The sequence below is a fragment of the Ischnura elegans genome, chromosome 7 (assembly GCF_921293095.1).
Source record: "Ischnura elegans chromosome 7, ioIscEleg1.1, whole genome shotgun sequence".
Taxonomy (NCBI): domain Eukaryota; kingdom Metazoa; phylum Arthropoda; class Insecta; order Odonata; family Coenagrionidae; genus Ischnura; species Ischnura elegans.
In genome coordinates, this window is record NC_060252.1 from 75,418,332 (window position 1) to 75,444,561 (window position 26,230).

General features: G+C 36.8%; 1 protein-coding gene across 5 annotated transcripts in view; it reads right to left on the reverse strand.

Annotated features, from left to right (window-relative positions):
- Positions 1-500: 500 nt before the first annotated feature.
- LOC124162409 (protein goliath-like) overlaps positions 501-26,230 on the reverse strand; it is a 321,197-nt gene continuing 295,467 nt past the window's right edge. For 2 of the 5 annotated variants that reach the window (XM_046538936.1, XM_046538932.1), the window contains 8 exons: positions 14,675-14,792; positions 14,129-14,200; positions 12,664-12,746; positions 9,724-9,820; positions 9,584-9,637; positions 5,764-5,952; positions 2,640-2,802; positions 501-1,925 (listed from right to left, as the gene is read on the reverse strand). In XM_046538936.1, coding sequence (XP_046394892.1) covers positions 1,726-1,925; positions 2,640-2,802; positions 5,764-5,952; positions 9,584-9,637; positions 9,724-9,820; positions 12,664-12,746; positions 14,129-14,200; positions 14,675-14,792 — 976 coding nt within the window. In that variant the 3' untranslated portion in view covers positions 501-1,725. The remainder of the gene's footprint in view (positions 1,926-2,639; positions 2,803-5,763; positions 5,953-9,583; positions 9,638-9,723; positions 9,821-12,663; positions 12,747-14,128; positions 14,201-14,674; positions 14,793-26,230) is intronic. The other 3 variants (XM_046538937.1, XM_046538933.1, XM_046538935.1) reach the window with 2 other exon arrangements.

Consider the following 26,230-nt stretch of genomic DNA (forward strand, 5'->3'; position numbering starts at 1 on the left):
TCAACGTGACCACATTTTTCAATTTTTAAATGCTTTTTTCTCTCAAACCCGGGCGTATTTGGACAAAACCCTTCAACTGTATTCCTATCTAAGTGTCTACTTTCAAATAAAAAAGGTTTCATCTTCTTTCTTGACATCAGTTAGGCAAAGTCTCCTTGTAAGTGAATTTTGAAGCATTTCTATGGTTTCACATATATACTTTTATTATTTACGTCAATATTCTATTTTAAAACTATACCAAAGATTTTTTGAGTCAGTTATATTTATTGGCATTTATAAAAATATAAATTTTGAATTTTCTTGTCATTTTCCAGCTGATGTATTTATTGATAATAATTTCTAATTTGAATTGGCTGGATAAGATTGATCTATTTTTCATCCATGAAGTATGCTATTGTTTTTTTTTCAGTCATTATAAATTAACCCACTTGAAATATATAATCTTAGTTATTTGATATGAAGCTGTTAAATGAGGATTGATATTTGTATTAATTCATAAATGGAGGTATAATAAAGTTTATTATTTTTAATGCAGATTTTTTTTAGTTTATCTATTGAAGTGGTTATATTTCATAGTGGATGATTTCACAACATTGCAGTCTTAAAGAAAAGTGGAAGTCCTTTCATTGTTGACTAGGTGCTACAGTTATTTTTAAAATATTAGGCTTCATGGTAGGTTTTTGCAAAACATCCAACATCTTAATATGGCACAACTGTATTGTATATGTAATTTTAAGTGAACTTCTTCAGATGACATTTTAAATAAGGTGGGAAAAACATCAATTAACATTTATCCTGAGGTGATATAAGTACTTTTTAAGACCTTTCAAGCTTCCAAAATCATCTGTTACAATTTTTAAGCAGTAAAGGAAACAACAATACATAAACACATGAACAAAGCTAAATAAATGAAAAAATATCTAGTCTTGCAACATAATACAAACATACATATACAGCAATGGAATGATTTTCATTGCATGATTTCAATGACTCAAAAATAATCATAAGTTATGCTCTTGAACATGGAACACAATGAACATTGAAGTCAGCCTGTTCGCTAAGTGTTAATCAAGAGTGGCAAGTATCCTTGTGATATTCAGAAAGGATTTCATGCCCTTAGAAACACACATTTTCAAGCAGTTAGCATCCTATTATCAATTTCACGTTTTCATGAAGTTATACTCTCTGAGCATACACTGTTTGAATTGTTAATGCATATATTTACAATGATTATGTAATTCTGCAAAACTTGGATCACATCTGCAACAAAATGGAATGCATTTTGATCATAGTACAGGTTCCAGTTGGTCAAACTGGTTTTGACAAATGGTATGAAGATTTTTGAATCAAACCTATTCATAATCTTCCCAGTCATATATTAAAAAAATATTTCAGTTGCCTCTTACGACAACTCCATCAGGATGGTTCACCAGGTTCGGCACAGTGCCTCTTCAGCTTCTCTGATCTCATGGCATAATAGAGGATGATAGGATTCTTCCTAATCAGTAGCAAATGCAGTCTATGTTACCCCTCTCCTTGTCAAAGATTCATGTTCAGGTCACTTTAAAAACATCTACGCTAATATCACCACAATGCACACAGAACATGTTCCAGAAGAGATGCGTTTTCCAGTGGTCTTTTCTGGCTCTTATGTTCAGGGATTTTTGTACAAAGAAAAATATTTCAGAAGCAGATTTACCCAATATGGGTGTAAGATAAACTTTCTCACTTCTTTCCACTGCTGTCCCCCTTCTCCACATCAGACAGGCCACTTGGTTCTGAACTGGGCTCGGGAGATGTTTTTGAATCTGATTCATTACTTGAATCTTTGACTAGGTTTGTGGGAGGAAATTTTTCAGAATTAAGTGATATCCTATCACAGGAAATGGTGTCTTCCACTTGTCCATCTTTCTGAAGAACTTCATCTGGTGAAAGAAAAGAAAAAGGATTCATGATAAAATTCTACAACAGTACTAGGTAAATCTAGACAAAAAAGTTAAAAGCTATTTAGAACATGAAATAGCTCTAAATTTTATCCAAAAAGGATGACATTTAAACTAAATAGAAAGTATTGATAGCCTTCCTCATTAACTGACCAATTATGGACGAATCAAGCTCGTACGAATAATGATTTTTCACTGAACTAAAATTCTACATATATGTATGAGCCAAGTTTCCAATCATTAGATGTTTCAGTACCCCGCCGGAGTATTGCTCTATACATTTCCGCATAATCATACAACCATTATAACTTGATTTAAATTCCTGCATAGTATATAAAATAATGTGAAATTTGAAATTACTGCATATTCTTTCAAAGTACCATATTCTTCCGAATATAGTCCCCCTCTGAATAGTCACCCCCCTAATTTTGAGGTTCGAGTTTCGGGAAAAAATTAAAAAAATGGGTTTGAATATAGTCCCCCCTTAACTTTTATCATGGGTATTTTGGGAAAAAAAAGGGGGACTATATTCAGACAAATACGGTATAGGTGATGTGGCCCTTCACTTGACGAGCCACCACTGATTTTAAACCAGGTTTTTTTAGTTCTGTTGCAGACATGTATGTTTGTTCCCTTACAGCTGAGAGAAAGTTTTCACCCCAACAAGGGAGCTAATATCACATGGTGCCAGTTTACCTTTGTTAGATGACTTAGAGACTTTTTCGGAAGATGAGAGACTGTTGGACGGAACTGTGTCAATTTCAGACACAACCATGAAGTTGCAGTGCACGTGACCTAGGGATGGAGTGAACTCATCAGGAGATGGTGCCCTGCTGCTAACTACTTCACTTGATGCAACCTGTGGAAAAAGTGAATTCAAATTAGTATCGTATACATATTGGGTTTTTAAAAAATTTTTTCAATCATAGTTTCGTAAAATATAGGACCCCATGTTTGGCCATAAATTTAAGGCTGAAGCATCTAGTACAGGGTTCCCACTTAACCGTGAAAACCATAAAAACCGTGAATTTCGTCAACCGTGAAAAAACCTGGAAAAAGTCGTGAATTTCGTCATTAAACCTTAAAAAAATCTCTCAAACTTGATTTTAGATCTACGATTGACGGATCAAAAGAAAAATAGGTCAGTCACTCGCAGATACACTTGCATTTATCTGCACACGTAATATTCAAAGTGCAAATATTGGTCCGTGTGTCATGACGACACACAGACCTTAAGGCTGTGATTGGACGACCTTTAACCAAAGTGATCATTAACCCTTTCGCGCCGAATGCCTCACCTGTGCGGCGAGGATTTTCTTCCCTAAACAACGAATGCCACACCAGTGCGTCCTGAATGTTCTTACCCTAACCAACAAATGCCGAGCCTGTGCGGCACAGGTCGAAAAAAGTGACCGTCGCGGACACAATAGACCCATGGACGCGGTCGCCCCTCACGATCCGCCTTAGCGCGAGCCCAGTCCCATCTTCGGCCGCTCAGGTCGACCCTTTCCTATCCTCTTCACGCCGTCAACTACTGTTATTTGCAGTGTGTTTTCCAAAAAAATATTTGTTGCTTACTTTTGAAATTCAATGCTAGAAACGAATTCATCTTTTTTTGCTGACCACATGGAAATTTTAAACAAAATTCTAACGTTAATCTTAACGGAGTTATAGACAACTAGTAAATGCATTAAATCCGTCTAAATCAACGTTAGAACTTCGTTTAAAATTTCTGCACGCTCAGAAAAAAACACAAAATTCATTTTGAATGTAAAAAAATCAGTGCGAGCAACAAATATTTTCATATATTTTGCATTAACATTTTAGCCAGTTGACCGCGAACTCGTGCTAGGAAGGGGCTTTTAATCCTTCTACGGTCTGGGACAGAGGCCGAGGAAAGGGATCGGCGCCCTCTGAGTTGGGTCCAAAAATGGTTAGGGAGGGGACCACTGCCTTCAGTTGACGCGAAAACGCTTCGTACAAGGGAGTAAAGAAAACTTTCAAGAGACTCGTATCGAGGAAGAATTTCCCTCAACGAAGGTCCGGCGCGAAAGGGTTAACCCTGGCGAGAAATCAGACACCTCTTCACTTCCCTGTCAACCTCCATTTTCTCACTCACAACCTTTAGCCGGCCCTAAATTTTGCTAGCGATAAGTGATGTCAAAAGAGTACTTTCATTGCTGCGTTTTGCATTCCCGGCGTTTATCGCGTTTGCTATATTTTTTGTTAATGTACAGCCAGTGATTTTTATGTGATCATATTTCTTCCTAAAATGGCTTTTCAACAGACCGTGAATTTGACAAAATTTAGACCGTGAAAACCTGGAAAAAACTGTGAATTTTATAATTTAGTTAGAGTGGGAACCCTGTAGTACTATTGAGCAGAAAGATGAATAATATAAAGTGGATTTTTCAATTAAAAACAAAACAGCCCAAAAATGCTCATATTTGTCATGTAAGGAAATACAGGAAACCAGAAGTACGATTACACATGCAGGGTATGAAATTCAGAAAAATCAAAACTCACTGTTACCTGCAGTTGAGAGAACAAGGTGATATTTTTGTGGCTGACTTGTTTTTAATTGAAATGGCCAATGCATTGTATTCATCTATGTACTTTCTAAGTACTACTACTTACACACTCTTGCTGCAAAATGTATTTACAATGGTTTTCTCAAGATAGGTACACAAATCCTGAAACATTAGACATCCTACATAGTGCTGCAGAGGCCTTTTAGGTCTGAAAATGAATATTATGTCACCTAGTTTTTCCGCAAACTAGAATACTTCGTTTTTTCCTTTTATTTATCCAGTCTCTCCTGAGTCTACTGACTGTCCCACTGGTTGTGTGTCATTTTTGACCTCTAATTTAAGTAAATTTTCCTCGAGCAATATTCATGAGAATAGGGTGGTTTCCTATTATTTTTTTATTGCCTAAATCGAAAGATTATTACTCCTGGAGAACGCATTTACATTTTTAAATGACAATATCTATTTTTCGCGATTAAATGAAAAGTGAAAATTTTCAAGCGCGCGAAAATGTGACGGGTAAGTATGAATGCCGGGAAATCTCTCCGTGTGACGTATTCCTCGTTCCCGCTGCCGCCCTGTGAGGTGACCTTGAGGGAGGCTTGAGCGCTGATACGACGCAGGCTGCTAGCGGGTAGCTGAGTACCCTGCTAGCTGGTAGCGCTTGGCTTAAATAAGGATTATTAATACCTCATCAAACGAAGAAAACTTTCTGACCTTAGCCAGTTTTAATAAGTGATTATTAAGACATGTTTCCCTGAGGTCTGCACCTCATGCATGCATCGGTAATCTCAGACGATGTATAACTCCTATATCTACTCGTATATAAACTAGGTCCCTGTGACGTCACGTGGAGTGGCATCGCGTGGGCGCCAATCTGGCCGTTTTCAAATGAGGATAAAAATGGACCATTGCCATTCGTCTAAACCGGTATTTCTAAAACAAAATAATTTGTATATTATGAATAGACTAATGGTGGGTAACGAATCACAATCAATGCCTTTCGTTTTCTTTGATGAAGGAAACTACCCTATTAGCATGCTTATGGAGAAAGGTCCTGAGTTTTGTTGTGTGTATGCAAAGCTTTAAAATTTTGACCTTTTGACCTCACAATGTTGGTCCAAACCAAAATTTTGAATTTGCCTTATGGGATTTCAATGTAAAAAAAATCAAGATAGAAAAAAGTCCGAATTTCATTGACCATGGGGTTGGCATGGGTTGCTTATACATAATTTCATGCACGTTATAACATGCTAAATTTTGACAAATGATTCGCATCAAGCGTAACATACCTGATCCTCTGATTCTGACTGACTACTAGCTAAGGGGTTGACTTGACCTCTTGATTGGCTTACTTCGGGTATCATGACTACGCCACCAACAGCCACGGCAGCTGGAGATGATTGCTCATGGCTGTCCGTTGAGCCAATAACAGCCTCATCCATATCTATGTGTAAGATACTCTCTTGACTGCCGGTGAACTGAAAAGAAGACATGGTATATGTAATTAAATTCATGGGGAATCAGAGGAATAAAATTTAGATTTTGTTGCCCATCAATGTGGTACAGTAGAGCTTCTACAATCAGTCTTGGTAATAGACAAAGCCAAAACAAATGGTAATTAAAAGAAACAATCCATTCTTCATTTTCTTAAAAATCTGTACCTCAGTTCCCGAGTCATGCTTTAATTACGATTGCAAAAGCTACTCTATCAAGTTATGGCATGCCTCTTATCTTATCCAAAGCTCCATTACATATGTACATGTAATTTTTCATTAATTTTTATCTCTACATTAGCTAGCTGCTAATCAGTTCTTTGTTAACACTCAGAATATTATTTTGGCAGCATTTGCAACGTGAATTAGTATTGCATTAATTGAACAAGCCTATCTTTCTTTCTGTCCTTTAAAGAGTGAACGTATGCAGAAATTAATTCAGTTGACTTCATTGCTGGGACGGGCCTTTCAATAGGGTGAGAATCAGTACAGTGCTGTGCTAAATCTCATTTTCCATAACATCATATCCTTTTGAGGCACACTTTTTTCACATTGGGTTTAGTCAATATTTATCAGCATATAACCTCAAACCTCACAAAAAAGTCACCCTTGCATGAAAGGTACAAATATAATAATGTACATATTGATAGACCAAAATTAAGATGATATTGTATTTCTGAGCGCAAATGAATGGATGCTACGAATAATCATTGCCAGTCTTCAATGAAGGAATATCTACAAAATCTCACTTGATATTGTGGTCAGTGCACTCCTACATTTTGTGGTAACATATCCATTACTGTAAGGTGGATTCTTAGAAGACCATTAAAAATTTTCTTTTGGACCAAAAAGAAATTTTTGATGAGGAAGAGAGATCAGAAAAGAGGGAGGTTAGGAGAACCCAGAAAGCAAAGAACAGCTATTTGAAACAATAATGAAACACGCAAGAGGAATACATACAAGGAACAAAGATGCTAGCCCTAAATGACAAAGTGCTTTAAAATCACCTTTAATGATGGCCTATCTTGAGATCTCTGTGAGACAAGTTCAAATCACATAGTCACCTCCCTCCAAAAAGTGCCCTTTGGCCATGAAAGATACCCACCACACTGATCCACTATTAATTCCCATTTCATGGTATTCTGTCAGTCCTGAAGCCCTCCCAGCAAATATTTTCTACTTCCCATGGACATGTGCTATGGACTTTCAAGAGCCATACCCCAGTTAGGACAAAGTAAGCCATTGATAGTAACGCTCTAAGGATGAAATGGGGAAGCTACCCACACGTAAGCAGCTTAACATTTTCCTATGGGTTCCTCATGCCCACAAGTAACAGAGGCAAAACTTTAAGCACCTGCCTATGCATTAATGTATCATTTCAGAAAATTCATTAATGTATTTAGGTAAAAGAGTTATGCTTCCATTCACGGTGCATCTACATTTTGAAAAGGGATGCATCTCAAAGATATCATGGTAAGAAAACTCAATCATCATGCAGTAATTTAATCACCAAGTTACTACTGTGATGTCACATGGAGTGGCATCGCATGGGTGCCAATGTGGCCTTTATCAAATGCAGTTAAAATTGACCATTGCCATTCGTCTTAACTGGTAATTATAAAACCAAATAATTTGTATATTATGAATACACTAATGGTGGGTAACGAATCGCAATCAATGCCTTTCATTTTCATTGATGAAGGAAACTACCCTATTGGCAGTAGAAAATCCTCTCTGATTCTCCAACTGGTTTAGTTATCATTGCTAGTTGATGTTTCATTAATTGAACCAGCAACCATCATCTGTATAATTCTGTTGGTAAAGAAATAAAGAATCAGCCATAGCTGATCATTTGACCCAGCAGAAGACCTGAAAAGACTTTTTTGCCATTGACCATTTCTCGGGGCTCTGATCTTTTGAAATTTATATAGTCAAACTTCCCTTGACATACACCTCCAAATAGCAGACACTTTCCATTAACAGACTGTTTTTTAGGTCCCGACAGCAGGACAGTGAACCTTATGGAACAAAACCTCCAAATACCAGACACTTAACAATAGATGCGGGCAGCAAAAAATGCATATTTGTGCCCCAATAACTGGCACACTATGTGCAATCCTTTGAAAATTTCCCTTCCTTCAAGCAACAAACAGAATTTTTTAAACAAAATTTTCCTTACTGCAGGTGTGGTGAAATTATAAAAATTAGGTTCTTCTCTGATTAGCAACGGTTGTGTGGGAAGAGATTAAGTGAAAAGGAATTTTTATATCTATTTGGCTTTGATAATGGAGATGTCAATAGTCACCACATAAACAACACTGAACAATATTTTCATGGGAAATATCAGAGCAATAGCCAGCTATAGCTATAGCTGGCTATTGTTTCAATATTTTGAAACTAAAAAATTGAAAGGTATTTAAAACAGCTAGCTTTTCTTAAACAACTTAGTTACACCTCATAAAATTGTGCCATAATTATCCAGACAGCAGCCCCCTTTGAATTGTTGACACCTCTCAATAGGTGACAATTTTTCCAGTCCCGTGCATGTCCACCATATGGAGGTTTGACCGAACTACGTTGCTAATACCATATTCTTACTCTACAAGAAAAGGGGAATCATTCCTTATGCAATTCCACCAGTATGGCAAACTACACTTATTTTGCAATATGTACTCCTAATTTCAAATCTCAAATTCTAAGTTGTATGCATGTCATTTAAGCACAATTTTTATCAACAAAACTCTAACCAGTGTAAGTTCAAAACTAATAATTATTGGATGTGCAAATGACATGGTCTTCACTCAGAGAATACATTCTAAAATAATGAGAATTTTCAACCTTCAAATATATGCTGAGTAAAAGCTACTACATCCATAAATCCTATGACAATTCGGCTCTACTTTTAAAAAAATATTTACGATAAAAAAATCTAGAAGAAATATTCAACATCAACTCTGAAAGCACATAGCATATAAAAGTCACTACCCCAAGCTATGAGATGACATAAAAAATTGTGCATATATGGCATTATAATGTTGATTAAAAGCTATACCTATAAAAATAAGTAAAAAAATTCTAATAAAAATATATTCAGCACTCCTGGTTCTACTTTTCGAAGTTGGACTTAAAGGGTAGCTACTACGACAATGAGTGAGAGTCATACCTAAAAATACATGAAATACATATCTTCAAATGAGCAACAAGGGATTTACTCCATACAGAAATGTCATTTACTTTTTTCTTTTACCTGCTTTCCTTAAAACGAGCTAAAGTCCTACTAAAATTAGTTTCATATGGTATACTACATTATACATGTTCATTACTCACAATCAGTTGAAATATAGGTACATACGTACAGACAAAGCTACGGAGTAAGTGATGATAGGCTTATGAACAAACTGAAGAAATTGATAAGAAATATTGCCAGGATAAACATTACCCTTAATATCCAAAAGTATTTACGAATGATCATTTTTAAATCCAGCCATTTCCGCATTTTTTTAAATACTGGTTGATCATCACAGATTTGGCACTATCTCCAATGAAATTAATTCATCAATTTTAGCCCTCATGAGGAACTGAGTTTTGAAAAATAATATTTCAACAAGGTAACTACCACATATTCTTCCCGTGTCCGTGGCCTGGTCAGCTGTCCATAGTTGGCTGGTGCCTGTAAGAGAATTATTTAATTGGGGCCTAAGCATATATATATAGCTAGTGTGCTAATTGATTATGAATCAGCAAAAGTTAACTTACCATGAAGCCATAATATTTCAAAATGTCCATTTTGCACATTGGGCATGTTCGGTGTTCCAAGAGCCAAGGATCTATACATGACTTATGATATTCATGCCTGCAAAAATGAAATACAATGTTATTAGCACACATTTGCCTTTTTCACTATTGGTTCTGAAAATTCACTTCATTAAGTAAAAAATGCTACCATAATCGCTAGTATTTAGCCAGTGATTGTCATAGGAGTTTTCCTATCATTCACGGTTCTTCTATTAATATATAAACTTTGTGCTCTGTCAGCCACTTTACTGGTAGGGATACCCTTGAAAATATACTTTTGCGCTGTAATTGTTAGATTTCTGTTGGCTATGATAAAATTATATACCAGTATAAGCGCAGGGAAATGAGCATAAAAAAGTTTACATTGTGCGTTCCATAGTTTATTTTAATGTAATAATGAGTTATGACCAAACATTTCACCAAATAGTAAGCATTGACCCTTATCGGACTGTCAATGTTTTGGTCAAAGCAGTTGTGGCTAATCCTACCCAAGAATATTCTAGGCATGATAAAGTAGGATATATTATTTAAAGTATCCAAGACATTGAAGATATTTTCTAGACATCTAGCAGATATTTAAAATATCCAAGACATTGAAGATATTTTCTAGACATCTAGAAGATATTTAAGATATCCAAGACATTGAAGATATTTTCTAGATATCTAGAAGATATTTTGTGCTATGTGGCCAGTGGTGCCCCCTCCAGTACGTTCCAACCTCATTGGTATATGAAAACAATACAAAGGGCAGTGATGACTTTAATCGTGGTGATTTTTTTGAGAGAGACACTGCCTTCTCTAGGCTCCTTTATGAAGAGAGGAAGAAAGCTGAAGTTCAGCCTTCATTGGAGAGATTTTTAATAAACATAACCGCTACTTTTGAATTGTGTTTTTCCGTTTGAGTGCTGTTTAGATCATGTCCGTCATTTGCATCTTCAGAAACGATATTGCACGAAATATGATCTGAATTCCATATGTCTTTTTTGAATAACATGTGAAAGATGCACGATCGCAAGTTGTTACCCGCCTAGGAATTTTGATGTAAAAATTTAAAGGTATCAAAAGTGAGGGTTCAACAATTGCGTTTTGTTGCACTTCTTGAAATGTATTTTTATTTATAGTGAATATTATAAGTGGAATATCAACTTAAACACTGAGAGGAAGTTTTACTCGGTATCCAACGAAATTCCTGTTTTTTAACATTTTACTTACATTTTCTGCATATTTAAAAAAGTTACAAAACGTGAGGAATTTTACAAATTTACTTTTAAACAATAGTTAATAAAAATAAAATGGGTGTAAAAAATAAAGTTTTTGCATGCATATTTTGCTCTTTTAGTACATAACCCCTAATTAGTACGGGACTCAATGGTTCGTCTTTCGTACATTCGACTTTTGTACATTTTTTCAGGAATGCATTGTGTTCGAAAGTCAGGGACCACCTGTACCCTATTGGAAATATTCAATTGCATTCCATTGAAAAGTGTCAAACTTCAATTGAACATATGGAAATCTAATTGAATATGAGGAAATTCAATTGAATATTGGCACATTCAATTGAAATTTCCAATTGAATCGGCAGATTTTTTCCAATAGGGTACAAGCTTGCATACAAAAGTCTTAAACCTGCTTCAAAAATTAAAATGTACAGACTTTAAGTCAACAAATTCATTGGATTTGCTGAACGCAGTTAAATTTGTTGCAATAGAGATTTCTTGAATACATGCATGTCATCATGATGACAGAGGACCATTGTGGCATACAGTCTAAACAGGTGACTGACACAACATTTTCATGTGCTGTATGGGTTTCAAAGACGGTACCAAAACACTGACAAGATTAATTGTAGTTTAATTGAAAGAGATTTTTTAAAAAAATTGAAAGTTTCTCGCTGATTACATACAGTACAGATTACGTACAGAGTACAAAAAGTCTGAGAGCTACCAACATATTAAGATTGGGAAATTTTCATGAGTGGGCTGCTCCTACAAATAGATTCATGCACAAAAGAGTGAAAACCAACTATGTTATGAATAAAAAATGAAACCTGCATTTATTGCAAGCATACTTTGAATTTCTTAGTGCCTAACTGAAGAGTACATACACTGATGACGGGAATCAAATCCTGGCTTATTTGAGTTCATGAATGGAATATAAATTAAATTGATTTCTTCATTATGACCTCAATTTATACAGTAATAAAAATTTTTCTTGGAGTGTGGGGCAGTGAAATTCAGAGTGCAAAATGTCTGCCGCCGTTTCGATATTATATTATATCATCATCAGGGCTATGAATTATGGTCACAATGAATTAAAAAAATGAAGTGATGAACAATTTTTACAATGAAATTTTTTACAATACTAAAATAAAAAATATGCTATTGTATGTAAATTGAAAATAAAAGACAAGAATTTTGACGTACTTCATTTTCACTCTGTGCAAGTAAAGTATTGAAAGTGCAAATAAGTATTGATTGTTAAAATTCTTCATCTCCTCATGTATTATGTATTTCATTGTAACCATTACTCATAGTATAATATAATATATGTAATATCGAAACGTTGGCAAACATTTTGCATTTCATTTAACATTGCCGCGACTCCAAGAAAAATTTTAATTACAGCATAAATTAAGTATTGTTTTATGGATATTTAAAGATACCAACCCAGTTTTTGGCTGTGCGACAGTAATTATCCAGAACTTAATTCCTCATAATGTCTATAGAAAAAACCTGGATTGATGTCATTAAAAATCTGTGAAACATTGAACCGGCCACTATCTGGTCTATTTGATTAGAATCACTTTGATTCAACTACATACAGAGCATTTGTACAGCTCAGCTCTAATTTCTATCAAGATGAGGGAAATGATTCAGTGAACATTTATTAACTGGTACTCACTTGCATGGTAAAATACGAATCACATCTGAAATTTTGTATGGCTCAATGCATACAGCACAGCACTCTCCTTCTCCTTGGATTTCCTGAAATAGAGACAAATCAAAATTTAATTGCAGGCAATATTGCATAAACTCAAGTACCAGGATTTCACACCCATCATTGGATATGCTAAGATTGTAAAAAAATTATTATTTTTCACTAAATTTTTGCCCTCACGCCTTCCACATTTTATTAAAGCATTATCAGTATTTTAATTAAAAATTAGGTTTTCAAGTTATGCATTTTAATTCTCTAACCGAAGAAACCGATAAAGTGGCTCAAAACAAATACGGAAATATCTGGTATGCAGTTACAGATATTTGGAAGTTACATGCATGATTTACCTTGTTAAACCTGTGTACATGCAACACACCACACTAACTGAATGAATCAACCTAAAGGTTGTTTTGCATAGGTGAGAATAGAGTTCACCCCAAAAATAACAGGAATTTGAGTTTCATATTTTCAGAGTGGAAAGGCCAGTTTCTTTACCAGGGATAACATGGACTAAGATGATTTTTACTGCAGCTGCCCATAGGCTTCTCCTAGATCTTGAACCTGGGACCCATCATTCAAAAGTCATGCACTCTACTTGTTACGCTCAAATGATGCCATCAAGTCAAGAAAAGTGGGCAGCAACTTTTGTTTTCTTTTCGATTCTTTTTGTCACGACTTATCTTTTCCTTCCATCCATCTAATTCTTTCAATGGATTATGATTTCAGGCCTGAATGAACTGAACATCATTCCAATTTGGTATTATTAAATTAAGGGTTCTCTTTTTATCCTCCAAAATTTACCAAAGTCAGTCTTCCATAGAGATCATTCTTCAAATAGGAGTTTTACCACAGAAAGTCATCAATAGCCAGCAGAATCTAACCAAATCAATGCAATGAGTTAGCAGCTCCTGACGAACCTACACTTAAAGGGTTGCATTCCACTTCCCTTCTTTCCAATTACGTATTTTACATAATGACAGCAGAGCATGTATATTATCCTACTCTTGACCTTCTGGCTTCTCCTATTCCAAATTTTTACCTGGGTCTGCTAATGATGGAGTAATACAGTACCAGGCATAGGCAGATTTAGGGGGCTTAAAAACGCTTAAACAAAGACAAGATTTTTAATAAAAATATCAATAAATTTTATATTTTAATATTAAAGCTATTAATATTTCCAGTAACTTTCATATAAAATTAAAATAAAGAGTATATTTTGTAGAATAATTGTTGCACGATTATTTTGATCCCAAATATGATAAGACCATTTGACTGTCAGGCCCTTGTGACCCCCACCCCAGAAAAAATCCTGGAACCGACCTTTGTACCAGGTGTATCAACTCATAATTATTGGGGATTTAACCAGAGTTACTAGAGCAAAAGAAAGATCAAGACACCATCGAAAAAAAGGAAATATTACAACACTCACCCTATCTTCAGACTTGATATGTTTGGTGGGAATTTTCGAAAGAGCTTTTTTGGCAGCATTGCAGAGTCGTCTCTGAAAGAAAAATGTACGAATATTAAGTATATGTTTGTGATAACGTCTATTTTTTACAGTTGACTGCAAAAATAAATTATTTAATCCATCTTTGTAAAATTTCTTTCTTTTTCTCATGTGAAAAGCAAATTCTGGTAAATGAAATTTCGAATGTAAGTACAGCAATTTTAATATTATACACCTCAAAAGACTACTTAATAAGTATGTACCATAAAAAATGCACATCACATTATAATAGCATAGTCTCAAAAATTAGTTTCGTGAGATTTCAATATCATTTACAGTGCAGAGGTATTCTATCTTTAATGACATATAAATGATTTATTTCTTCAGGAAAAATGTCAATTTTTTCAGTTAAGAGCCGGAGCATTGATTCTACAATGAGCACACTTTTGTCTTTTTTACTGAGGATACCTGTTTTAATTTTCTTAAAACAGCATAAAAATTATCACCAATTCAGTAATTAATACTTACAGCAAGTCTGTCCTTAGCATGAATGTATCGAAACCTTTGGATGTAGTAAAAAACAAGCCATGCCAATGAGATGATCATCAAAACTATGAAGGAGATGGACACAAACAAAACAGATGTCCTGCAAAAAGAAAAAAAAAACACATTAGATTCATTCACATAAGTTGCCTATGTAATATTATTTTAATGAGTATGACACAGAGTACTGCCAAGCGAGTAATGAAAGCTTTGATTTTGCAGTCTAGGTAAATACATATTCTGTGGAGTAAGAAAGTGATAAATTGGAGGAACAATGTATAATGATCCTCCATACTTCTAAATAATATTCATACATTACATAGAACTACACATTGGCCAAGAATCATTATGTAGCAGGATATAAAATATCAAGTGCTACAAGGGAATGCCTAACTAGCTCACAATGCTCTAAATAATCTTTAGGCTCTCGACTGATTTCAGGTGACATATAGGACTTGGAAAATATTCATTAATTTCACGCTGTTTAACATCAAATGAGGAGATAAGTGCAATGGTGAACTACAAAAATGACAAGGAGAATGTATTGGTTTAAGTTAGCTTAGTGTGGTGTAAGATGATGCCTACTATTGAGATCCTCAGTTGTTGAAGGATAGTCGTGTCCTCTGTGGAGAAGAAGGGTAGCAAGTTGCCTTTCGGGAATTGTCCCAGTTGTTATTAATACAGCATTTTTTCACTCACAAACACACACAGGGGGAAAAAACTTTGGATATTTAAATGTGGCTAGTGCTATTAAATGATCTCTACCAGAGATGCAACACTTATGCTCTCAGATGATTATTTTTATGGCATTTATATTGCTCTACTATCACATCACTATTCATCTCTAGAGCAGCAGTTCATTAAATTATGCAACTGGACCACTGCGACTATCCTTATGGCAACCAATTCTCTTACTTTTGAGATGTCCGATGGAATAAGTTTGTTCATGACAATAATTATTATTGTTCAGAATTCATAATAACGGGTAACATTTATACTGATTACATACCTCAAGAGTGATTATTACCAGAGATCATCGTTCAACTCATAAATAGAAATGCTTTGGTAAAATGCATTATAATAAGTTTAGAAAGATAGGTGACGACAGATTCAAACTAAAGGACCTACTTAATCAGGCAAAATACAAGCTGAATTTCCCAATAAATTATAAAAATACCAACTGAATACATTATGATTTATGCTACCATTAAGCAAATGGGTTGAAAAAAGCTATACATATTTTAGACAGCTGTTGTAGGGTAAATCTAGTTTCAAATTATAGGATTAAATTATGCTTAATAAATGTGGTAGTTTGCTACCTGAGATGTGCTCATAAAAGATGGTTTACTCCTCGGAATGAGGGGATAAAAATCTTCTTCTCCTCCTAGAGGGAAATCATCATGCTGGTTGACAGGTGGCTGCAGGGAATTTAAAGGTTAGGGTAAAGCCTCCATACAACGAATTTATTGGGGCCGGAAAAAACCATGACTTCGCTGTGAGGGGTTTCATTGTATGGATGCAATGTGCGGGTTGCGTCTTCGCAGAAGCATCCAAGTGTTCAGTATGTTTTGTGATGCAAGTCCAATAAATTTATCAACCTTGCTTCATTCACCTAAAAAAACCTTTCCTATAGCAATGATACATAATTTTTATTATTTATAATCCAATACCGTGGCTATCAACGCGTGATTTTCAATATGCGTATTTCTCATTGAAACTGTTGGTCTCATCCATCCTACTCCACGCCTCATCGCTTACTTTATTTACGATCTGAAATTAAAGGAACGCCAAAATTGACCCTTGTGGATTACGTATTTTTAAAGTGATCCATAGGTTTCTTGAGTGTCCAGTTTTAATCGACATTGATTGGCAGTTTTATGCCGCAATTTTGCTTGAAAGAGCACATATTGCCCTCACGAAAAATGACTATTTAGATTAAAAACAACATTTTTATAAAAAGACCACGTTTTGGGTCCAAACGCAGACTTCGTTGTAGGCAGTCTTTGTAATTGGAGAGATTCGTTACAGGAGGGTTTTTTTTGCGTGCATTTCTCATTGGACGAGTTCGGAACCAGGCCAATGACTTCGAAATAGGGAGGTTTCTTAAAATTTTGTTGTAAGGGGGTCGTTTTATATAGATTTTACTGTACCTATCATGTTAATACCTGGAGATCACGGACACACATTAAACCGACTGATGGTTATGATTTAGGTGACCAGATCGCTTATTAGTCAGAATGGAACTTCCCCAGGTATTCATCTGGAGGGCAAATACCTAAATAAATCAATTTGCTGCCTAATTCTGAGCAAAAGCTAAAAATCACCGGTAGTAAATGCAAATGGACAGTACATTGACAAGCTGAGAGTGAGAACTGGCGATTGAGCAAATCTTTTAGAAGAATTGTGAATCCTCACCGGTACCATCTGCAGAGATGTGTTATAGCCATAAAGATGCTCAAAATGGTAATTGCCTCGGAATCACAAATTAACCTGCATGAAACGTTTTAAAAAGTAGGTTACAGCCGGATCCGGGTTTTTCTGTTCTCACTTATGTTCTCAGATATTCGTAGTAGTGGAAGAGAGAGGAGGTACGGCAATGAAGCAATGATTCTCCATGGAGAAAATAAATTATGGGAGACCTATTCCATAACCCCCAAAATGGCATATTTGCATTCATTACAGTCCCCTCTCTCGCCTTCTTACCATTGTTTCCCATATTCTTGGCGCATTCGTCAAGGCCGCAGCCAGAAAACATTTTCAGGCGGAGTTCATTTGGAAAGGGGGTAACATTTACAGGGGTTTATACCCCTTGATCTCCCGCACACACTAGCGTCTTGCATTCGGTACAGAAATCATCCACAAATATCATATTAAATCTGTTATAACGAAAAAATTCGAGAGTTGATGTATTGAATAAAAAAAACAAATCTTCTTCCAAAAAAAACGCGTTCATATTTATTTTATTGGAAAAAATATCACCAGCAGTCGAGTACCACAATACTGAGTCTTAAATCGAGAAGAGTGAAAAAGAAGTCTTGATTTGCACTCGTCAGACTGCACCCCGAATACGTGGAAAATTTACTTTTGTGAGTCTTTTTATCTTTAATTGTGTATTTTAATGTGTGTGCCCAACCTAGGATATTTTCGTATTATACATAAATAATACTATTTATAATTTAATATTGCGTGCGAATCCTTACTCTCCCACCATTCTCATCCACACTCATTTCTCATAAACCTAAACGTCACCTACGCCTTATTCTAAGTTGAGTAATTAAAAGCTAATTTATTACTTTTTCGTACATTTTATACTGTTTTTGGAAAAATCGTGTATTTTAAAAACTTTTTTTATTGTACAGTGAAACCTGACTTAAGCGGAAACCTGTCTTATGTGGAAAATATTGTTGGCCCTGGCGGTGGCAATAGGGTTTTACGTGTACTGGTTCCCTTTGTTAAACGGAAACTGTCAGACGGGGAAACGGAATCGATTCCCGAGCGCATGCATCTTGCTTAGGCGGAATTGTAAAAAAAACAATTACAAGGACAATATTTACCGAGAGGAAATAAAAATCATAAAATGGGCTTCCCTAGAAAACAATCCTTAAGACGGAACCAGCCAAAGGTGTCGTTCGTTCACAAGTTCAACCACAATGCGATACTATTCTTTTATTATTTCATAATAATTTTATCTACACGTAGAATTTGAGTCAAACCAACCTCTAAGGCGACGCATGCAATAGACGTGATATGACTTTCACGGTCTTTTTTTGAATTGTCAGGCCTTGATGTATGAGCTTAGGTTTTGCCACCGTAATAGCTGCAGAAAAGTTTCTCAGGTTTTCCACCGGTTGATGTCTTCCATGTCTCCCGAAGTTTCGAGACACGACTAGTTGTTCATCCTCAGGGGCTCTTCCGAATCGAATCCTTCATTCGGAAGATCCCCTGAGGATGAACAGCAAGTCACTGCTAGAAACGTGTCAACCGGTGGAAAACCCGAGAAATTCTTCTGTCAGGCCTTGAGTTTAGCGGTCTTATCCGGAAAAAAATATGGACCCGAGAGATTCCGCTAAAGAGAGGTTTCATTTTATTTTTATTTTTTCTTTGCAAAGGGCGAATATCTCCCGCTATGAGCCTATTGATGCGGCTTGCCGAATAGTTCTGTAGATGTAGATGTCTCCCTAAAAAAAATCACCTCGTCGTCAGCCGTAGAGATAAACCCCAAGACTTCAAGGGCAGAGGTGGCACTCAGCGTCATCGAGGGAAATGTTTTTCGTGGGGAAGCCTCTCGTTCACGAGGCATCGCTATTAGTCCCCCTTCTCTGTCACAGTACAGTACGTCGGCTATCGTCCCTCTAGGGAGCAGCGTTGCTACGCCAACTGCGATCACCGTAAGCAAAGCCTCACAGGCGGCTAAAGACGGTGAAAAGAGAATTTCGGGCTCAGGAGAGTTCCGAGGGGGAAGATTACATGAAATCACATTAACAACAACCTGATGCCTTCCCTAGAGATGCAAGGCATACTCTGCAGCGATGTCAGCAACGAAAACACCCTTTGATAACGAAAAGTGAGTCGAAACCGGCAAGGTTTATCGCTTTGTCAATGTAAACAATAGATGCATAGGTAAGGCAAAATATTTGTCCCGATTTTGTCAGGAGAAGTAATGAGAAGATGGTTCTGAAGCACAACCATTAAACGCCTCATGAGTCTAGCAAAGCATGTATAACTTGAAAAAACAAACTGAGATGCTAATTTTTGCTATGGCTAGACCATAAATACGATGGATGCTATGACTATATCATGAATGAGTAAAACCCATAATCAACCACGATTTACAAGATGAAAAAAACTTCGAACACTTATTTTATGAACGAAAAACATATTCAAAATTTTCTTTGTGCATACAATGACAAACTCATTGTAGCAGATAATAAGTGTTATAATAACATTAAAATGCTATAGTACGGCTATATTTTAGGACGAATTCTCTCCCAGAATTTTCAAATCGAAAAGAAACGGTATAAAATCATTAAAAAAATCATATCCATGGTAATTTACTAAATTGAGAAAAGGAATTTTGGGGAATGTGGTTTATTATGAGATACATAAAGAAGGTATTATTACCATTAGTAGTTGTTGAATAACAGATGTTAAACTATTTTACAGCATTATTTCCATAATTGCATCGAATTAAAGTGGAGAAACCCTATTTGAATAAAAAATAGGGATACTGAAAGAAGAGATTATAGATTTCCATCTTTTCTAAATAGAGTTTTGTAAGAATCTGATTAAAATCCTCCATAAGTGGAGCGTTATGCATGAAGTCACATCGGAAGCCGATCGAAATAGGTGAAAATTGGACATGGGTAAAGGATAATGCGGGTTGCAAGTTCCTGGCGCAGCGAATATATACTATATACGCTGAAATAAATTTCGTAGTCAAATACTAAGCAGAATTACATGTAAATATTTTTAAAACAAATTTCAAACAAAAATATTAAAATCACATGGATTATTGCTATTGAATACGCAATGTAATGCAACCATTAAATGTACATCGTTACGCCTGAAGCATGTGACCCACACTACTCCTTCCATGAAACTATTTTGACCCTCCAATGCCGCATCTCCGTTCGACCTTGATCACCCGTGTATCGCTCCACCATCGCAGGCATATTTCAACTATTTAAACGGAAAAATGATAAAAGTACGCAAAAGCACAATTTTTGTGGTATTTTGGTTCTACCTTAGCCATGACCGCTTACCATGAACTCATAGCTTCGATTTTTGGCATTATTTATTCTTTTTTTTACTCCCAAATCACCGAATATAGCTCATATCGGCCATTTTATATCAGGGTTTTCAACAAGTTTAACAATTGCACGTACACGAACCACCGTGCCCTGGATTGAGGAAACCTGTCCAGGCGGGACTCGAACCCGCGACCTCTCGTTTGGCAGGCGAGTACTTTACCCCGCAGCCACCGAGGTCGGCAAATTATTCTTATACTTATGGTTATCCTTCAAATGCAAATCAACCTTTGCAGATTTTATCCCAAGGATAAGCACAGTCACAAGATATCATAATATCAGGAAGAGAAAAAAAATCTCTTGAGAAAACTCTTTATGCCCTTAAGTGCCGCCTTAACTTCAGCTCTTATCTCAACTGCAATAATGACATCTTTTGATGAGGACCTCATGTCAAATATCACTCCATTTTTGCGGATCAAAAATTTCGAATCCTTAAAAAAAATACCGTCCAGATGGGTTTTGCTTGAAGTCATGCAACATAATTTCAAGCGAAAAGAGTCGATGGAGGGGGAGAAAAGTGTTACCGTCGTGCTGTTCGAGCTCTTAAAACGACGAAACGCCACATATATGCAGTGGTGTAGCCAGGGGGCGGGGAGTTACGGGGGATCCGGACCCCCCCTAGTAAATAAAATATAAAAAACGCAATTATTTTCCTTCATAAAAGTAAACAAAATATTATAAAATAAAAATTCACAAAATATTTCTTTAACAAATGAGTTTTTTTTTCGATTATGAAAATTATTAAAATTAGTTTAAAACGCATTGCTTAGTACCCTGTTTTTCAAAAATATTCCCCCTGGTTTTAGACCCCCCCGAACGAAATTTCTAGCTACACCACAGCATACTTGCATCGCTTTCTGGGCAATAAGGCCCTCGCTTGAAGATTTCCTAACTTATAATGACCTCACTTCGGATTTCACTAATTTACGAAGCTCTGGCGACAATTTAATCAGGCTGAAATAACAATGGCGAATTCAAGGTGCTCCTCCTTGGCGAACCATTAGCGAGAGGTATAAGTAAATCCATTAGGAAGGACTAGGATTCAAAATAGGATATCAAGAGCTACCATACGATTGCAAATGATACCAGGATAATCCCCAAATGACAAAAGACATTTGGACAAGGCGCTGATGCATAATTTCCAGCGGACGGCGCTGCGGTGCTGAGGGTGCTCACGTGAGTTCGCAGGGTTCAGACGGCGCTAAAGGGATCGCCGAAATCCCTTCCCCACCCTTTTCCTCTCCCCTCCTCCCCCGGGGTCTTCCGTCTCGAACACGTGCCAGAGGCCAGCTGCCCCCACCAATCCTCAACTAAAGTACCTCTCTTTCTCCCTCTCTGTTTTGACCCTAGGCGAGTGCATAAATGAGGCCTTAAGTCTTTCCCATAGAGGCTATATTTATACTGTCACGGAGCGCGCATTTAACCGGTTAAAAAAAATTTCTACTGTGTGATAATGAGAACAGAGCAATCCTTTTATTCCAAACCTCGCGACGCGTCGTAGGGCATTTGCAAGAGCAAGGAATAGCATTGAAAAAATAGGAATTCCACCAATCATATCTTCTCGAATAGAAATTTCGGTTTTAGCTATAATAATGTGCTGTTGCTACATAAACTTTAAATTCTTTGCGGTATTATTCAGCAAATTCGTAAAATTTCAATTCCAATGATACATTTCAAATATTGAGAATAGATGAATCGCTCATCGCCGCGCTGGCGATATTTTTGAAAACCGATTAAACTGCACTGTAATCAGTTGGCAGTATAAATAAAGCTTCTTCAGGGCCGACTATGTCCTCCATGTAGTTCTCCAGGTAGTGACAATGCCGACTTGCTGAACGGATGAGGACGCTTCTGTCCAAATTTGCAATGGGAATTAAAGAACCTGGATAACCTGGATCTGCGCAGATGGCCCAGAAAGCCAAAGTTCCCGGGGATATGTGTTTCTCATGACAATCAATGTGAATTTCAGCGCCGTTCGCGGGGTAGGTTTGAAATAAAGCACAGTTATCTCTGGTTTTCTTCCTGATCTACCGCCGCTCGTAGGATGACCTCTGAGTCATTCTTTCAACACCCTCTCCGCCAAGTCATAAGTTTTAAATCCTATCCCTCAGGAGTGAAAACGCTTTATTGCATACATCAATAATAAATGACTCCGAGCGAGCGAAGAATCGGTATATACCAAGCTTCCACCAGCTGGATCATTTCCTATGCTGTCCCATTGGTTTTGACATTCGGACGAGCCTAAAGGGACTCGAAAACAAATGAGCCACTATAGAGACCATGATAACCTTCCCTTCTCCTCTAAACGCGCTGAACAGAACAAAAAACGAACGAGGAGCGTTGATTTCCTTCCTTTGCCGTTTGGAATAAGACAATCGCAATGCTAATTCTGTGAGAAGTTTTGATACGTGACACGCTTCCTTCGCCCAAAAGAGACGAGAAGTCCTCTTCATCTGTCAGTGGTTTCCTGCGCTGGACGCCATGCTTGCGCCCTGTTCAAACTTCCCCAGCACTTCCGCTGGTTCCGCAGCTTAAACCAAGAGAATAAGGCGATACTCCCGGAATGTAAAAATTCATGCTAGGCCAGACAAGGGATTCAAAGCAACCGTAAGCTTTCTTTGGGGATTTCCCATCATCTATTTAGGGTGCCCGCTGAAGGACAATGGGCTCCCCATGTCGAGAAGAAAGAGTGATCACAGGTGTGAGTTGCCAACGAGAACAGAGAATGTTAAACAATGGGCTCGCTCACTCAAGAGCCGAAATCGCAATTCATTAAGAGAATTCGGTTGATGGAAGGGGAAGATAAGTTAAAAAGAAAAGCAAATTATTCCGCACACAGTCATTATGTAATAAGATTAATATAAGACTTTGCCATCCACTTTTCAGGAGTTGATGACATCATAGTTCATCATCATAGAAGGGAGAAAATTTCTTTGAGATATGAAATCGCAAAGCGAAAATAATAGGAGCCACGTGAGGCTGATGCACAAGACCGAGGAGCACCTGAGAAGTGGTGACCTTTCGGTATAAGTTCGTGACATCATCAACGTATCAGCGTCAGGGTTATAGCTACCAAATTTTCTCTGCGAATTGTTCAAGAATCAGGCAACGGATTGAGAAACCCAAAAATAAGATAAGTAAACACAAGCTTAAGAATATAAAAATGGTAAGATTAGTTTATTTTGAGTGATGATGGAAATTTTCAATCGAATTTCAGGAAAGAATAAGGAATTCAAACGCGTGGAATCCGAACAAAACCACCAAGCTTGCGTGAAACGTTTTTATTAACGATCGGCACGCCCTTTTATGTAAATTAATTTAACGTCATTAATTACGAAATTCAGAGTGATATTTGCGATGAAATGCGTCTACACAAGTCTTGCATTAGTAACAGAAGCTGTTCACTGTGCTTAGTTGCAATTAAAATATAAAATAGAAATTTGAAGAGGTCTTGAATGAATGATAGCAAGGAGAGAAAATTTTACTGCCGTATTCTCACGACCACTGGTAAGTATTTAGTAACTCGTGAAGCGGTGATATTTTTCAAGTTTTACTAACTTACCGACCGAGTTTTATACATCAGATGAGTAAAATCTAAATAAAATCTGTTGAATATCACAAGATCTTGAACTAACATTACGGCACAGTCCCATCATTTAAAATCCTTACTAATCTTATCGTACGGTTTTACTCATCGTCCAGTGGCTTTTATGTTTCCCGGTCACATAATCCACAGTTTTATCCTGTTTTGTTTAATGTTTTCATATCCATGCTAAAGATACTTAATATTTTTCTGTAGCTTCATTACACGCACAACGCGGTTCAACAATTCATGACATCATCAGACGCATTAGAGTTCGAGTTTAAAAGCAAATGAAACTGTACAAAAGTATGAACGGAAGATTTTTGAAATGGACATATCGACCGCTCCAATCCGTAAAGTGATATCCCAAAAAATCATTCCATTCGTGTAGATCTTGAATTCCTAGCCCAAAAAATCGTGCGTGTAAAACCTGAGTTATATGATCATATCTGAAATTTCGTCCATAATACCGTACGTCATAATAACAGTTTTGTGGACTAGCAATTCGAGACACACCTGAATAGAATGATTTTTTAAATTGGTACAACTTTGCGGCTAGAAGCGGTCGATAGAAAACCATTTAAATGACACCAAAACAAAACGTCGCTTCTTACTTGAGGGCTGTTTTGATGGATTTTAGCAATATGGTCGTCACTATGTCGAGCCACTCAGGAAGGTTAGAGGAATGACTGACATTCGCGGTGAGTGTATGGTGCAGCGGTCTTAAGGTTTCCCGAGCAGGGTCTAGACTAGACCCTTGTCCATCCTCATCTCCAACATCTTGCGGACTCAACTCAGGAAGCTAGGCAGAGGGATCTAAAATTCTCGAAAGCTGGGCGCACAAGCTGCAGACAGGATATCTGTCCTTCCGGCCGCAATGCCCTTTGCTTTTTTTACGGTGTCAAACAGGCGAGGCGATTATGAGAGAAAGATGTGCGGCTACGCGCACAAAATTTCACCAGACGGTGATAAAAGAGTGATATGGACACCAAGTGCCTTTTGAGAGACCCGCCAACAAAGGAAATACCTTGCTAACAGCCGCTTCGTCGGCTCCTTTGAAACACGTACCCGTTACTTGCTTTGAGGAAGTCTCACACGAGGCATATCTTTTAACAAACCTCTTGAAAAAGAGAAATGAACTCAATGCCGGATTTTGCGCATTTAATTCAGCAAAACGACAGTAATTTTTAATGCAAAACTAATGTATGCAGACTTAGAATGATATCGAGTGGAAAAATACAGGGCTGAAGTTTTTTAAAGCTATAACCAGTTTTTTTTTTAATTAGACCATTTTAAATACCTTTCATCACTTAGACCAACTACAGTGAACCGTAATTGTGCAACTTGAACGGATTCCAATATAAAAGTAAGCGCAAATAAGCAAAGCTATTGACTTTTTTACGTACCCTACAAATGCACAGAAGAAATGAACATCATTTGGGGTTGCAAGTAAACAAACAGGGGTGAGTACTTATATTTGCTTTAAAATGTTCACTAGAGCACCATATTATTTTTTTATCAGTATTTTCATTTTTGAACGGAATAAGTGTGCCAGGATGTTTCTTAAAAATACGACGATATATTCATACTTATACATACAATGTGGAGAAATTTCTAATCAAACACCATGGCGCAAACGAGATTGAGTTCGTACATGGATGCAGAAATATTTGCGGATATTTGAACGAAGTATAAGTTCAACACTTCAAATCAGAGACCTATCAGACCACGATTACTTTCCATCCTCTGCCACCTTCTCATCCATCCATTATGTCGCGATTAATTTGCATGCGGACCAATTCTGAATGGCTTTCGCTGAAGACCCACCGTTAAGTCTCCATTATGGGATGGACAGGGCGAACCAACAAGTCTATGGGGATAATTTGGGTTATCCTCGCGAAAAAAGTAACCTATGGCTAATAGTAAGCTGCCACTCGGCACATGTCCCAAGCCTCAGGGAAGCAACTTTTTCAATACCAACACCACCATATGTCAATCCATTAAAGCATGAATATCTCTTGACCATACCCCCAGACCGACGCCATTAGAATTTTTTCTGTTGATTTAAAATTGTTTAACTCATTACAAGTGTATGAAGATGTTCTCATGTGTCTCCAGTGATCTGATTGGGTTGATGGCCGACGTTTGGTG